Below are 15,495 nucleotides of genomic sequence, written 5' to 3'. Positions count from 1 at the left end.
ACTAAATACACAGAATGGGGTCACAATAAATGTCTCTTCCACATAAAGGGGGGGAAAAATCACCAGAATATCCCTTTAATTTTGCAAAAGGCACTAATATGTCGAATGTGTCTGACTTTTTCATAGACTGTATTTTTTAATCGTCTGTGGTGTCACTTGCCATAGTCCTACATACACTCTGGGATCAGCTTAGCTGTGACATTTTCATGGCATTCTGCTAAAATGTAAAGGATAACTCTAGGTATTTGTCGTAGAGGAGACTCCACAATATTTTATGCCAATCAGAATTTTTTTCAGCTCGTCAATAGCCGACATTGTGGCCGTTCTTCTGGCCCTTTGTGTTTTATTTGGAGCATTCTCTCTCGTCTGGATCCTACACTACCCAGATCCACCGAGAGTCGCTCTCACTTTCATTGGCCTGCTCCTGCTTTTCCCTCTCAGCCATAATGTCTGAGAGAATCTGCGCACAAAGAGCGCGTAGCCAATCACAGAAGCTCTGTCTTTGACTTTGACCACTGATCGCAACCTTCTCATTTACATAGAGAGGGAATCAACCAATCGGGAGTCACTACTGGAAAAGACTTTGACCGTTACACCCAATGGCTGAGGAAGGTACAGAGTTTTGGGGAGTGCATATAATTAACATATTAGTGAAGGTGCTTAGATATTGATCCTCTATTTCGAGGTAGTTCAAATTCACCTCTCTTGGACCTTCGGGGTTGACCTTATCTTTTGCCTGGGTGGAGAGTTGTTGACAAGCAGCCATGCCTAAGAGAAAGGTGAGTGTCGCTTCTCCATTGCGGCTCACTTAGAATTTAGTTTCAGTCTCTTGTGTTTAACAAAATAGTGGTGCGCGATTTTGTGGCGACGTCGAGGCAGGTGAGGTGATGCCAAAGTTTTTGGAAGCGTTGTTTAGTCCGCGATCTTTCAGGTGTAAATCTGCCTCGGGGACTCAACACGTCGTTGCTTTTACAGGACGCATTTCACCTAAAACATATTTTATCACGATTAAGCCCCGTGTATTCCTTTCAATGGCCGTTCTGGTGGTCGTTTTATTTGCCATTTCCCTATCCACGGTGCGCACTGGCGAATGTCACCCGGACCCACCGGATGGATGGATGCGTAAATCCCGTAGGAGACATGCGTGATGATTATTCTTCTGTGCGCATTTCACGCGTTTGTGCTTATGATTTATCGATTTAGAAGAATGTGTAATCTAACACCCCATAAAAAAAAAAAAAAAAAAACAACGATCACCACCTCCCTCCCCTATTCCAGTGTACGATGATGAATGGTAACCGCCGAACCGATGGAACAAACCCACATCCAGATACAGAGAGAAAGAAATAAAGAGAGGATCAGAGACAATTGCCGCCGTGTTAAAAGGGGCCGTGACACTATCCAAACAGCCTTGCACGACGGGCTCTAGTGCATTGTGTCAGTGCATAGATGGAAACTGGCTTTTCTACCATCTAAAACTGCCATTGTCTGCGCAGATTTCGCCTTTGAGGACAGAGAATGGGGGGCCTCTAGGGGCGGAGGTCGCTCACATGCAAATGATGCGATCGCCAACCTGCAGGCTAAAACCAACATTTTTTTTTTTTTTTTTTTTTTGCTCCTTTTGCACGGGTAGCCTACGCTCTCCTCCTGTATGCTCCGCTCAACTACCTGCAGTCCAAGAAAAAATGGGCTTTAGTAGGTCATCTAACATGAAACGTGCGGCGTGTGTGGTGATCAAAATTCAGGCTGAGCCTGATTGAGCGTTATTAGGCAATAGCTGCGCAAAAAGAATCGATGTTTACATTCTGTTATTTCGGGGGGGAGCTCGTCTCTTTGCAGGTGAGCCAGATGCCTCCATTAAAATCACCGGAGAGCTCCCAGTAGCCTATAATATCACGATCCGTGGGCGATGATAAGATGATATTGCAGTTGGTAAATTTGCGGTGCTAAGCAATTGCTGACAATATTTAATAGCATAAGAAAATGCGATTTGATGCTATGAAATATTCCTGTGTTCAAATGTATCTTTCACTTGAAGCATTAAGCTACCAATATAAATCATTCTGGAATATAGATATAAAAAATATATTGTGAGAAGAAAGTCAACACATTTTTCATTCTGTAAATTAGATTCTGAAGACTTATAAACGCTTGAGCATTGCCACTTTGCTGCATTTTATTTATGAAATCCTTGAGATGTATACAACACATATATAACCAGTACCTGTCAGTGAATCAGTGCAATGTCATTTGGCATGGAGGTTGTAAAGCAAAGGACATTCCTTCAAAAAAAAAAAAAAAAAAAAAAATTAAAAAGCTTTCTTTTTTGTCAGTTTCTAACTTGTCCACCTCTCTCTGAAGCACCGCTCGATGTGTTTGATGGTTTTGAAATTCTACCCCGATCGTTCACCCTGTCTCCCATATTCACCCCCACGGAGAGGAGAAATATGAAGAGCTGAGCGGAGCGAGCCACAGTGACCCAAATCCAACCTTTGCCTGTCAGGGCTGAGGAGCTCCGTCAGTGCACTGCAGCTGCAAACAGAGCAGGCGCTCACGCTCTGCTCCATGGTCTCCTCCTTCCATCATCATGTGCAAGACTCAGCTGTCCTACTGATGATGGAGGAGGGAAACAGCCACAAAACTGCGTACAAAACTGATAATGAGAGGGGGTCGTAGAGCATGGGAGAAATGGAGTGAAAAGTGTCTCTATGAGGTGGTGTAAATGTACGTTCCCTCGATTTGTTTCCTCCGTAGTCTCAAGAGGATGCTGCGGCCAAAGATGCCACCAAAGTCTCCAAGCCAGAGTCAAAGCAAGAGGTAAATATTTTGGGGTGTATTTGTATGCCGCGTGTGTTTGCGTGCTGTGTTTTGTGTGCTGGAAGTGTTGTTTGTGTTTGTGTGTGAGTGAGTGAGTGAGTGAGGATAAACATGAACACAAACACAGATAGGCTAATTATTTAGGCCACAGCCACCAAGCAAACACATCACATCAGCAGCCCCCTGAAGGTACAACTGATATCTGTCTCTCTCTCTCTCTTTCTGTCTCTCTCTCTGTCTCTCCCTCTGTCTCTCTCCTCCCTGCTCATCCGTCGTGCCGGTAGCCCGTCAGAAAGTCAGAGAGATTGTCAGCGGTAAGTTCTCGTTCTCCTCTCCCTGTCCTCACCTCTCTCACTTTCCTTCTCCTCTCCCCGCCTCCCCGTCACCCCCACCCCAGGCCAGACTCAAGTCCTCAGGGACGCGGCGCAATAAGTGTCAAATGAAAGCCCTCATTTAATTTATGGATTTGATCAAGGCAAATGGCATTTACAAATTTCATAAATGTGTTCCCTGAGGATTGCGTCTGGCTCGGCGTGGGTGTCTTTTCTCTGTGGTCTTTGTCTGCTTTCTGTCCGGTCACATGCACAGTAGGGCTGCACCACCAATGACGTGTTACTGTAAGTTTAACTTTTGCACAGTTAATACAGTATTGGCGTATTTGTCCACTGTTGTTGAAAATAGTCAAGATCTATTTGTTCTCCAAATTATAAACAAATTAATAATAATTATTGCAATCACCATATATATATATATATATAGTAAACTAGTCATGATAATTATTTTAGCTATACACATGCAGCCCTGCTTATTCAGACCATTTTTTTTTTTTTATCTCTGTTCTATACCTGTTGAGCGCATGTGTGTATTCAACTTTGCATGTGCATGTCCATTTGCATGTATTTGTGTATTGCATGTTGATCAGAAAAAAAATCTGCATGCGTTTACATATATATTTATTTATTCATGCATGCTGTCAGTACATCGTCGCTTGCCACTTGATTTGATATTTCCATTTGGGAGCATATTTTTTCATCATATTAATTTTATGACTAAGGTATTGATTGTAAACAGGCCAGATTATTTAACAAAAAGGGGCCCTAAACACAGCACCAGGATAAGAAACATTAGTGGTTCATTAACAGGCAACTGCAAGGATACCAATTTTGGAAAGTGCACATTTTCTTCCAAACAAACCAAACTTGACCAAACTAAGTCACCCAAGTTTTAATTAAGTTACATGAGACTATAATGACTAATATAGCTTAGATGGAAACTGTCGGTAACGTAAGATGTGTGTCATTGTGAAACACATATTTGTGAGTTTGCATTCAGCTAAGACACCCCCTCCCTCCCCCAAGGTAATAAAAAAATATGTTTCTGTTTCACTTTGTGCTTTGTACGTAGAATGACAGTGTTTTCCATGGAAAAACGGAGATTCTGAGAAAAGTGTCACATGATTGAATTTTTTTCACAACCATATTAGCTAGTAGGAAAACACGGCCCGCTGTCAGCAGCCTCAAAGACTGAATGGCCAAGGATGATGACTCTTTTCTGAAGTACTCCTTGTACAGTACAGTGGTCTGGATTTGGTTCTTCATTCCTTCAAATAGTCCAAAACATTTGGTGAGATTAGATCCTGTCAGATTACTGGTTAAGACATACTGCATTAATGCTTGATCATTCATCATTTATATAGTGGCTGCACATGTGCAAGTCACGCAGTCCGCATCTGTATCTTAAGGCTTTTCCAAACACTTACTCCTCTGGCTAAAGCAACAGTATGTTAAAATGTTGCAACTGATACAGCATTCATACATGTGGAGGGGGAAGATTTTTTTAGGGAGGTAACTAAGGATGAAATATCAGTCAAAATGTTTTCCCCTGAGGACAATAGATTGCTGGTGTCAGTCCTAACTGGTGTCTGTCTAATCTGCAGAAACTCGCTACACCCACACCCAAACCTGAGCCCAAGCCCAAGAAGGCCGTGCCCAAGGTAACACACACTCACAAACTAACCCTCCACTGCTATTTATTTATATCCACATCAGTCTGCAACAGTTAAAGATAAACAATGCCGCTTAATTGTTTGAAGATCACATAGAAGAGCTGTTGAAGCACATTTCTTCATGTATCTATAGTATGATCAAGGTTTTGTGGCAGGTGTTTGTCATTGTCATTTCCTCTGCACAGAAGCCAGCAGATGACAAGGGGGTGAAGGCAAAGAAAGGTCCTAAGGGGAAGAAGGATGATGGCCCCGCCCAGAATGGAGAGACCAAGACTGATGAGGTATGACAAGGGGAAATATTTAAAAAAAAAAAAATATATATATATATATGGCAATGAAGCAAGATCACGAACGTTCAGTCAATCTGACCATGAACTAATGACCTTATTCCCCTGCTTTGTGGACTTCTGTTCAAACATACACACTCAAACCACACCTATATTCCTCATTGCACAATCACATCTGTTTTCACTCACCAATATGCACATCATTTTCTCTCGCACACACACACACACACACACACACACACACGCACACACATAGATCTTTGTGTCTCGTCCAAGTGTCAGTGTGTCCTCCATCAGAAGCATGGCTCCCTCCTCGATGTCAGTGAGAGGACAGAGTGAGACAGTCAGAGTTAAGGGTACGGTGCTGTGTTTCTAACCAAGCGTTTGCGTGTTTGTGGGTGTGCACTAACCGATTATCGATAGTTATTAACATTTCTTCCGTGCGCTTTGCAGTTGTGCTTATTTGTGTGTTTGAGGCAGAGACAGTGCTGAACAAGAGAGTACGAGTGAGGATGTCTGGCTTTTGCCGTGTTGTGTGCGGTGAAGTGGGCCAGGGGACAGCTTTGACACATCAGCAGGAAGTTCACAGAGCCCGTACATGAGAGATGATTGGCGCGACAGATTCATAGATAACCGGCTCCACCAATGGCCAAGCAGAGGAAACTGAAAGCAGAAGTCGCTTAAGTGAAATCACACCAGTTGAATTTGTTTCCCGTGTTTGAGCTGATGTTGACCAGTGCAGGGACTTAGACAACACTAGAGCTCACCTCTGATATGAGGTTGCGCAGAAATGTCCACTCTGCTTACACAAACACCAGTGCTTTGTGGATAGGGGACAGTGTGAAAATTCAAAATCACCATTATCATGACCAAAAATGTCAGCATTATTGGTGTTATTGCAGTATAGTTACAGTGATGCTGAAAACGTTAGATAATTACCAGTACACATAATTTCACCATGTTTGTATTGAAAATCACGACTGCCAGCATCAGCACCATGAACTGTGTGCATTGAAATAACAACAGAACCAGTGCCGTACGTTAACATGACATGCACAGCACCAGCGCTCATCAAAAATGGGAATCTGAATGATTTAAAATGTTTAAATATTGTATCGCAGTTTATAGGAAAACCGATGTTCCCATCCTTTGGTCTTTTGAGTCATAGCATTTAAGAAGGCACACTTATCTACCATCTAACCACTGGCCCCTCATGAATTTCTCGTTTCCGCTCCCTGTCGCCTGATTGGTAAGTCTGAGCTGGGTGTCTGTATATCCCACGGTAGCGACTCGAGCTGTGCGTAACCCCTGTGCTCTCTCCTGCAGGTAACTGAAGCAGCGGAGGAGGCGACCGAGGAGAAGGCGTAAAGACGAGGGTGTGTCCCCGACTCGTCCACCTTTGACTCCATGGCAGCAAAGCATCTTTTTTTACTGACGATTTTGTACCATGCTGAATTTTTTTTAGACTTGTGATAGTAGAGATGGATAACCAGCAGCCCCTCCCCATGTTCACACTCCTCCCCTTTGGTTTCCCTCACCTAATGTTTTTGCTAGACTCCCCCCCTCCACCCTCCCCCCCTCCATTCTGTAACGCCGCATCGCTCTCAGAAGCAGAACGACAGGATGAAGTGATACGTTTTTAACGAACGGCTGCAGATGTTCTTTACCTTGCCTGAAGGGGGCTGTAAACAAGACTGTTATGTTGTTCCAACCCGTTCACATTTGTGCTATTCTCCACACAAGATGATCGTTAATTGGCGCTCTGACTGGAAGCGATGTTATTAAAATCACCGTTTCTTCTCCCCCCCCCCTGACGGCTGAGGTCATGATTTTAGGGAAGTGCAGTTTGAACGCAGCGCTGCAAGAAACGAGTCAAACCAAGTTCACGGCACACCAGCGGTGGCCGCCAAAGAACATCTGCAGCTTTTAAAATATTTGATTCAGCTAGTTTTTAGAATCACTACTGATGTACTTCGCATAACTCTTTTTGTACGCGTGCTTGAGTGGGTGTGTTTGTGGAGCCCCGTGTTTTTTTCGACTTTGTTCACTTTGTTTCCCGTTTTTAACTTTTCTGTTCTCAACCCCTTGTCCCCTGCAGCAGAGTGACATAGCAATAATGAGTGGTGCTTCTCTTCTGGAAGGCTCTATTGGCTTTGGATCCTCTGGGCTTCTCTGAGTTTCATCATGTTGGGAGAATGTTTTGAAATAAAAAAAAATAAATAAAGTTGATGTCACACGGGAGCTGGCGTTTTCTGTTTCTGCGCTTATGCGTCTACCCACTTATTGGTGAATGAAGGCATGATGTGTGCAGTTATTTTTACACGGTGTTGTCCAGAAATGCCTGGCAGGAAACTCCAGGAAAGTATCTGTTTGACTTGTATGTTTCTAGTGAGGGAGAGAGCATTACAATCCTTTTGTTGGATGCACTGTGACAGGTACATGTTTTTCCTCCCATGGAAAGCTCAGGTATCCGTGTAAATGGCGAAACTGCACGTGTGTGAATGTATGTGACGGGCTTGTGTTAAAGAGCTCCTTTTGAATGTTCAGGGGTACTTTTTTTAAAGCCACACAAAGCCAGTGCTGTGTGTCTGTTTGTGTTTGTGTGTGTGTGTGCGTGTGTGAGGTCAATGGGGGCACGTGGCTGTGTTAAATACAACTGCTGCGTCAGGAAGTGAAAGGTCAGCATTTGCCAGAGAGGTGGGACCAGAGATAGCATACAGTCACTTCATTGCTGGGCAAGCTGTCACTCAGACCCACGCACCAATGACAAAGACACGTTTCTGTTTAACTTCACCTGTGGATGTGACCTCAGGGTCATCCAACATCATGAGGAAGCAAATTAAAAGTTAATCACCAGGTATCTGGTGTAAAGAGAAAAAAAAAAGTTCTGAGTTCATGAATCAATATTGAGAATCTCAGTAAAACATGGGATCAGAGGAGGATCACTGTTGAATGCTCATATATAATATTTTTATTTTTATCCATTTATTCTTAAACAGCAAATCTGACATGTTCACCCGTGACTGCGGTCCCTGAGGCTTGGCTGCACAAGTTTCAACATAAGTCAGCTGAGCCCATGGAGGGCCTCATGTAGCCTTGGGTAACTGCAGTCATACAACAACATAACGGCACTTAAAAGTTCACATCACAGCAATATCGATGAAAAAGCTTGGACCAGCTTGGAGGTTGTAACCCTACCAGCAGGCTAACAGTGTGTACCAATAAGAGGTGGAGGATGTGCATATGTGCTGTCTAATTTACATTTTTAAAGATCATTAAAGCATAAACGGTACCACTTCACACTGAAAGTAACCTCATAAACGGTATATGATGGATGTATGACGATGTAAACATTTTATAAATCATTAATAACTTAACTCCAAATTACAAACAAGTTATACCAGTTTTCACGCAGGCTCACTATAAAATAATAAATGTGTAGATATATTTTTATCTCCAGGCTTATTATTTTATTTATTACATATCAATACATATTCTTTGTATACTTATATGTTGAATTATATTATAAAAATGTAGTTGATAAGTCTGACAGTCATCAGGGACTGCTGCACCACTATGATATGATTTCACCCAGTGAAATCATATCATAAATTATACATTGTGAGTGTACACCTATTCTATATATACATGCACTATTCTATAGATATGATGCATATTTCATTATACATGTTGTCTATGCATAAGTTCAAAGGTCAAAGGTCTGTAGATATCATATAGATATATTGTAGTATATTTTATTGTTTATTGCTCTTATAAGGCATGCAATTTTTTGTTATTTGTTGTGTTTATATTTCTTATATGTATTTTTCTCTTCTAGTGTTGATAGGTTTATTTTGATTAGCATACTACTGTTTCCTGTGCAAAGTCTGGGTAACCTGCTGCTTGGACACATGAATGTCTCAATTCAATACTATTGATATACTATCAATAAAGTCTATCTATCTATCTATCTATCTATCTATCTATCTATCTATCTATCTATCTATCTGGCAACATCAAGTAAAGTAAGCAAAACAACTAGTAAAAGCTGAGATTTAACACAGTAGATGCAGTGCAGCAGTAACATGATCTTGCCAAATAGTGAGCCTGCATCGATGTATGAAAACTGTAGTAAAACTTATTTATTAATGATTTATAAAGTGTTTATAACCTGATAACCTAATTATAAACCATCCAAACCCTGGTAGTCTTATTGTAAAGTGGTACTGGACAAACACTAGGAAAATCAAGTCTTTAACCCAAGAGGCAATGCTTCCATGTCTTTATTTTTCTAAATGATGTTTTTGAACCTTTGACGTAAATAAAGTATCATGAAACAAAACATTATGAAGTAGTTTGGTGCAGGATGCGAATTTACTCACATTCTCAAAGGACTATGAGATGAGAGTGTCATTTTTTTAACCTTCAGGTCTGTCATATACAAATAGGCAGATTGGTAGTTGCTATAGTGAGCTGATAAAAACTTTAAGCTGTGCATCACTCGTCTGGCTACATGGACTAAAACTGGGTAAATGATGACATACTCTGTTTCTGGCCGGCTTTATTACCTTTGCCTCCTCATGGCCCCATGCACTCTGCTCACCTTAGGGGTGGTAGAGAGTAAGGTTGCCTCCTTGTGGTGAAGTCAGCCAGCATAGGGGTCAGTATGCAGGGCGGTTTGGATGAAAGATCTTGATTTAGGCCTACACATTTGAGCCTCGCCTCACCTCCAGACCAACCAGGCCTTAGGAGGCCTGTATTTTGGTGTGGCATGGTGGTCTTGAGCAAGAACTTCCTTAATGGAATCAGTTACATTTCACATAATTATTTTTAAGCCTATTTCTGAGCAATAATTTTGTCAGTAACAGTGCTTATAAGCTCTACTTTTGATCAAACCCCCAGCCCAATTCCAAGGAAATGAGTGACAAATTCAGCCTGACCCTCCATGAGCCCATCACACTCATTTGGCTCTGCATGACCTGAGGGTAAAACTATCAAACACTGGGTGGTGTAGCCAGGTGCTCTCATCCCAGCGTAACCACCTGTATGGTAGAGTGTTATTAGTTGTAGTTGACACTACTCAGGTCAATGCAAAATTGAAATGCTAAACAAAAACTAAAAAAATGCTGTTCTCACACACAACAGCAGCAGCAGCAGCAGATAGGATCCGTGTACAAAGAGTGGACCCAAGCAGAGAAATCTCAAGAAAATGTGTGTTCACAAATGCTTGGGATACAGGACTTTGCAAAGAAATCAATGAAACCCAATTTATGTAAAAGTGCTTTTCACACTTTATTCATTCCTACGCATAAATTTAATCAAATAAGTCCTTTAGATTGAGTGTTTATCAAGGAGCAGAGAATCTAATCACTCATATGATGCTGCAGGTGTGCCTCACTTCTGCTTGCCTCGTGCAACATGGAAGAATGACCAGTCACAGCCAACTAAGACCTTACATAATTTCAATATCTTGCATAATCAAAATAAACCATCAATGACCATTAGTAAGTCACCCATTTAAGGGATGGTTGTAACAGCATCCTATCACCCACAAACTGATTGCTGCCAGCAGGGTCCTGTGATCCTGTCCTTCATTTGTGACTGGGACGATTAGGTGCACACTGTAAATAAAGGAATGGTGTACACTCTGTAGGCCTGTCTGCATGCACTCCATCTTAAACTACTGGGTAGAATTTATTTTTCAGAGTGCAATTATGTTAATATAAGAGTTTCCATATATGAAATAGCAAGTCAGATTTAGATTAGGTTGTTTATTTGAGTAGAGTACACCACATCTGTGCAAAATGGTTTATTTTTTTATTGCATAGAGTAAATGGGACAAAAAGATGATACAGACCAACACAGAGTTAAGTGCACATTTCAGAATATCGTATCCATGGTGTCTGAGCTACAATTTTACCCCTAGGCCTATGGTTTTAGTCTCATTGTAAACTTGGGCACATTGCCTGTTACAAAACAAAAGTTATGTAACTTATAAGGAAGATCATTTTCACAACAGAATTCAGGGATCAAATAGAATTTGGAAAGATAACACTGGCAACTTGTTTTTCTTCTGTCACTGATAAACTCGACTGGGGGGGAAAAAAAACAGGGCTAACAATTAATGTAGTAAATCTTTAGAGAGGAGGCCCATTGTGTATGTTTGTATGTAGCCTACAGTGTCCAGCTCCTTAGACCTTAATTTATTCTATTAAGCTTATTTGATTAATACACGTGTAAAATTAAATTTTCATTATTATAGAATCATAAGTGTCTTCAGAGAATTCACACCATGGTCGTGCCCTATTATAATTGCAGCTCTTTGTGGTGTGACAGAGGAAGCATGGTGTCATGTATTTCCCAGATAATCTATCTTGCATAAATATATCCTTGCCATTAGATTCCTGTAACTCACGAGGTTTCATTCATTAAGCTGCGTCCCCTTCTCCAACCCTTCCCCCATTTTACTGCCTGGCAGTATTTGGAAGAGAAATGGACGACTTCCCCACCAAACGGCTCCCAGAGAGAGTGGGTGTGTTACTTAGACATCTTGTTACACAGCAGCAATGGAATATTAACAATAATCGAGGCCAGCGACAACACAGAACATTCAAACGGTACAATTTGATGTAACCTTGGTTAAAAGGTTTAGATCGCTTGTAAATCCCTCTCAAACACGGGAGCCATGTTCTACATCTGCTTCTGACGGTGGAGAAAATATGAAATGCTGCAGCCGTGTGCCGATGCGCAACGAAATGTAATGCACATGAGGACAAAGCAGTTGTTTGTGAAACGCATCTCAGGCCAATAGCTACATCGTAACAGCCATTCTGCTGCAATGTTTCCTTTCCCCTTGCAGGCTGCCATTTCTACCTCCCCTCTTCCTCCAGTGGCGTGCGTAAAACACACCACTTGGTATTCTTGCGCAGAGGGCTTGCGCTTTTTCCTTTGAGGGGGAGGGGATTAAAAAAAACACCACTCGACAACCAACCGAGCGCAACTAAAATTCACGCCGGGGGATATTACACCTTGAGGCGGCTTGGTGGTTTGTACTTTGCGGGACCTAGACGGTGTTTTGGGGGGCGAAGCGTATAGCCCGCACTAGTTGTCGCTGCGCGGAGGAGCACGATACGCAGCCGGGACTTTTTGTGAGGGGAGCTGAATGGAGGAAGCCTCTTCCTGGTGGATAAACAGTGACAGCTACAGGGCAGCCACCTAGACCCACCACACAGGCTCTGGCGCTGCCCTGCTAAACAACACCAAAATGGCTTCAGACAGTACACACATCGCGCAATTGACTTCTGGTGAGTAAAGGAGATCGGAAAATATGTCATGGTTGTTTTAATATCCCCCAATTTCCTCGGTGCCCTCTTCTAACGCAGCTCCCGTCCTCTTCTCCCCCTCCAACCATACCAGAACTGTACTTCCTAATAGCCCGATTTCTAGAAGCTGGACCGTGTCAAAACGCAGCCGAGGTTGGTGTTTTTGTATTTTAGGATAATTTGTAATATGTCCGAAATTGTCCTGGGATATAATTTTGTATTTTTATCCTATTTTCAGACCCTGATAAGGGAGGTGGAGGAGAAGGAGGTAAGCAGTCAGCAGTAGGAGAGAGATGCTTCTCTCTGCACTGTACTTTGTGATGTTGCTTTTACTCTGATGTATGTTTTAATGTTTTAAAACATCACTCGATACGTTTATGAACTGACTGATCACGGCCGACACTATTTCTCCACCTCAGCTGCTGCCCAAAAGGCTGGACTGGACGGGGCAGGAACACCCCGGGACGTACGAAAATTTGGTAAGGGAGCTCTATAACTGAGGAAAAAGTTTTTAGAGAGCAAAATAAAAATTGAATTTCCCGCAATTTTTAAATCAGGTGAAAAAAACTGAATAGGACTTTGCAGGGCGAGCTGGCTGCAGATCGGGGGCCGTTTGGGGCACCGCTGGGTCCGGTGCCCGTCTCCTGTGCGCCGTGGTGTGCAAGTTTGGTGCCATGCATGTCCAAAAGGTTTTAATAGTTGTTGTAAAAATGTGTGTGAAATGTTGGTACGTCATGAGTGTTGTGGTGTAGGAGCGCCAGGATCCGGAGGAGGGACTCCCTGCGCCACAAGCCAGGGAGAGATGGAGGCGCTCTTGTCCTGCAAGAGCCATAATTTGTGTGCGTGGGGTGAAAACACATAGGGGGCAAGAGTTAAAACACGACTTTTTTAGGAGAATATAAACAGTATATCCAGTAAAGCTGGAGATACAGCTTCATTTGAGGAGAGGCTGCTGCCTGATGGGGTGTAATCATTTGGAGGGCTGTTTGGGGGAGTGTGGCACAGCACGGATAGAGAAGAAGAGGGAGATCACTTTATGTGAAGATGCGAGGTAATGTAGAAGTGATATCTTATAATCGCTTTATTAATTTGCGTGCTAATTGTCATGTAAACAAACAGCGCTCAACTGAGAGCGCCGTTTACGCATGGGGGCGTGGAGAGAATTAATCATTGGTTAAATATTTATTTATTGCAAGTCGGCGGAGATAGTGTTCATTCCTATTCTTTGCTGTTTTTGTAAGTTTTATTTTAACATTTAATATAAAAAAATATTAGCATATGCCCTATTTAATTTACCAAGACCACGTTTTGGGATTTCCCCCACCATTTGCAGTTACATGCAAGTGAACATTCAGTGTGAGGTTGCACGATGTGGAGAGTCGACGGGATGTAAATCTATACGTTTAAGAAATTATTGACACTGTCTTTCTGCCTGCCTGTTTTTTTTTCCCCTTCCTGCTTGGCTCACTCCGCTCTCCGTCCCTCCTCCTCCTCCCATCCCCAGTCTTTTGAGTCTGCCTCCTGTCTATTGTGGATAATTCCTGTTTTTTTTTTCTTTCTCTCCATTTTTTTTTAATCCTTCGCCTTTTTAATCATTTGACCAAAGAAGTCAGGGCATTTAGAGGCAGTGAACGATGGCTCTCGGTTGTGTTTGTTAGTCAGCAGTTGCACGCAGGCTGTTGTAGAAGGGGGTTGGTCAGCCGAGGAACCTTTTGGTATGGCAATGCTGACTTGAACGATACTGTGATTTTACATTAGGAAGATCATAATTAGCATTATTAATTGCGTCTTATTAATTTTGACGGATTAATTGGGCGTCTGTTTATTTGCACTGTAAGAATAAATAGGGCAGGAAATACAGCACATTATAGCATATATGTGCGAGCAGGCCATTATCATTTTACCATTTGAAACCAATATTAATACATTTCATTATCTCTAATTAATTTTTAACCTGGAATGATGAGTGAATATCAGCATAGCAGACTTAATGAATTAGTGGTTAAACGTTGACTATGATGACATTTTCAACTTGTAATATTTATAGAGTTGTGAACCATGCATGGAATATAAGGAGATAATTAGGTAGGAGATATCTGACTAGGTCATGGAGAGGGCCAGGTGTTGTTGGGATGAGGGAGTGATATCCATTAGCCTACAAAAGCAAAAGGCACCTGATTGTTATTACATGTTATTCTTTTGGTGTGTGTGTGTGTGTGTGTGTGTGTGTGTGTGTGTGTGTGTGTGTGTGGGTGTGTGTGTGTGTTTGTCGTGGTTCTGCATGTGCCTGAGAGGGGGGCTGTGCAAGTGGGTGTTTGCCTCTGTGCTGACATGTGTAGGCGCTGCAAGTGCTTAGAAAAACTGATCACGTCTCTGAACCAGCGATGATGTTGAAAGCAATTAAGGGATCATTAATTGTGTGTGTGTGTGTGTGTGTGTGTAGGGAGAAAGAGAGAGAGAGAGGGGGAGAGAGAGAGGGAGGGAATAAGTGTTAGTGTCAGTGCTGGATGTTCTGATAAAGGAAAGAAGAAAATGTGTTTTCCTATTAAGGAGAGCAGAGCTGCTCGTGTGTGTGTGTGTGTGTCTGTCCATATAAAATGTGAGCGGAATGATAGTTGCATTTCAGGCTCATTTGACCCCATTGAGGTATTTAAATCAGATGTGTCTGGAACAAAGACAGTTATTTCTTATCTCAATTTAAGATTGTGCAGTGAAATGCATACAGTGCTGCATGTTGCATATTTATCATCTCTAACTGTGCGTTGGTATTCTAGTCATTCAGGTGCTTCTGGAGTTTGTGTGTCGTTAAAATTAGGCCATGCAGGGGTGTCCCGGTGTGTCAGTGGGATAAGAGACATCGCTGCAGCAACGTGGGTTCAATGCTGCTTTGCAATCTGTGTTGCATGCCACTCCCCCCTCTCTCCAGTTAATTCTATTACAAGAGTATGCTTTTAAAACTCGTTGTCTATTTTGACATTAAAAAAAAAAAAACATTATAAAAACAAAGCTCCACAAGATCTCCATCAGACCCTCTCAGATATTGACTGTTTGGTTTGTTAGTGTT

At 42.2% G+C, this 15,495-nt stretch overlaps 2 protein-coding genes across 3 annotated transcripts in view; both read left to right on the top strand.

Moving 5' to 3' along the window:
* The first annotated feature begins 612 nt into the window (after positions 1-612).
* On the top strand, positions 613-7,350 carry hmgn3 (high mobility group nucleosomal binding domain 3). Of its 2 annotated transcripts, none has more exons than XM_030047956.1 (6): positions 613-779; positions 2,755-2,817; positions 3,102-3,131; positions 4,754-4,810; positions 5,011-5,103; positions 6,436-7,350. In XM_030047956.1, exons 1-6 carry the CDS (start codon positions 765-767, stop codon positions 6,475-6,477), a joined length of 300 nt encoding a protein of 99 aa, XP_029903816.1. In that variant the 5' UTR covers positions 613-764; the 3' UTR covers positions 6,478-7,350. The 2 variants fall into 2 exon arrangements, with proteins under 2 accessions (XP_029903816.1, XP_029903815.1); XM_030047955.1 differs by having other exon boundaries at positions 615-779; positions 5,008-5,103.
* Positions 7,351-12,126: 4,776 nt separating this feature from the next.
* phip (PHIP subunit of CUL4-Ring ligase complex) overlaps positions 12,127-15,495 on the top strand; it is a 47,281-nt gene continuing 43,912 nt past the window's right edge. The window contains exons 1-4 of the mRNA XM_030047055.1: positions 12,127-12,413; positions 12,526-12,584; positions 12,670-12,699; positions 12,851-12,910. Of these exons, the coding sequence (XP_029902915.1) occupies positions 12,374-12,413; positions 12,526-12,584; positions 12,670-12,699; positions 12,851-12,910 (189 nt within the window). The 5' untranslated portion in view covers positions 12,127-12,373. The remainder of the gene's footprint in view (positions 12,414-12,525; positions 12,585-12,669; positions 12,700-12,850; positions 12,911-15,495) is intronic.

This window comes from Myripristis murdjan, chromosome 24, assembly GCF_902150065.1.
Source record: "Myripristis murdjan chromosome 24, fMyrMur1.1, whole genome shotgun sequence".
Taxonomy (NCBI): Eukaryota; Metazoa; Chordata; class Actinopteri; order Holocentriformes; family Holocentridae; genus Myripristis; species Myripristis murdjan.
This window is presented reverse-complemented; position numbering and strand designations above follow the sequence as displayed.

Bases quoted from the DNA above. Each gene is read 5' to 3' on its own strand.
- hmgn3 (XM_030047955.1), top strand. The intron at 4,811-5,007 runs GTAACACACACT...TCCTCTGCACAG, and splicing joins CCAAGAAGGCCGTGCCCAAG to AAGCCAGCAGATGACAAGGG. The intron at 5,104-6,435 runs GTATGACAAGGG...TCTCTCCTGCAG, and splicing joins GAGAGACCAAGACTGATGAG to GTAACTGAAGCAGCGGAGGA.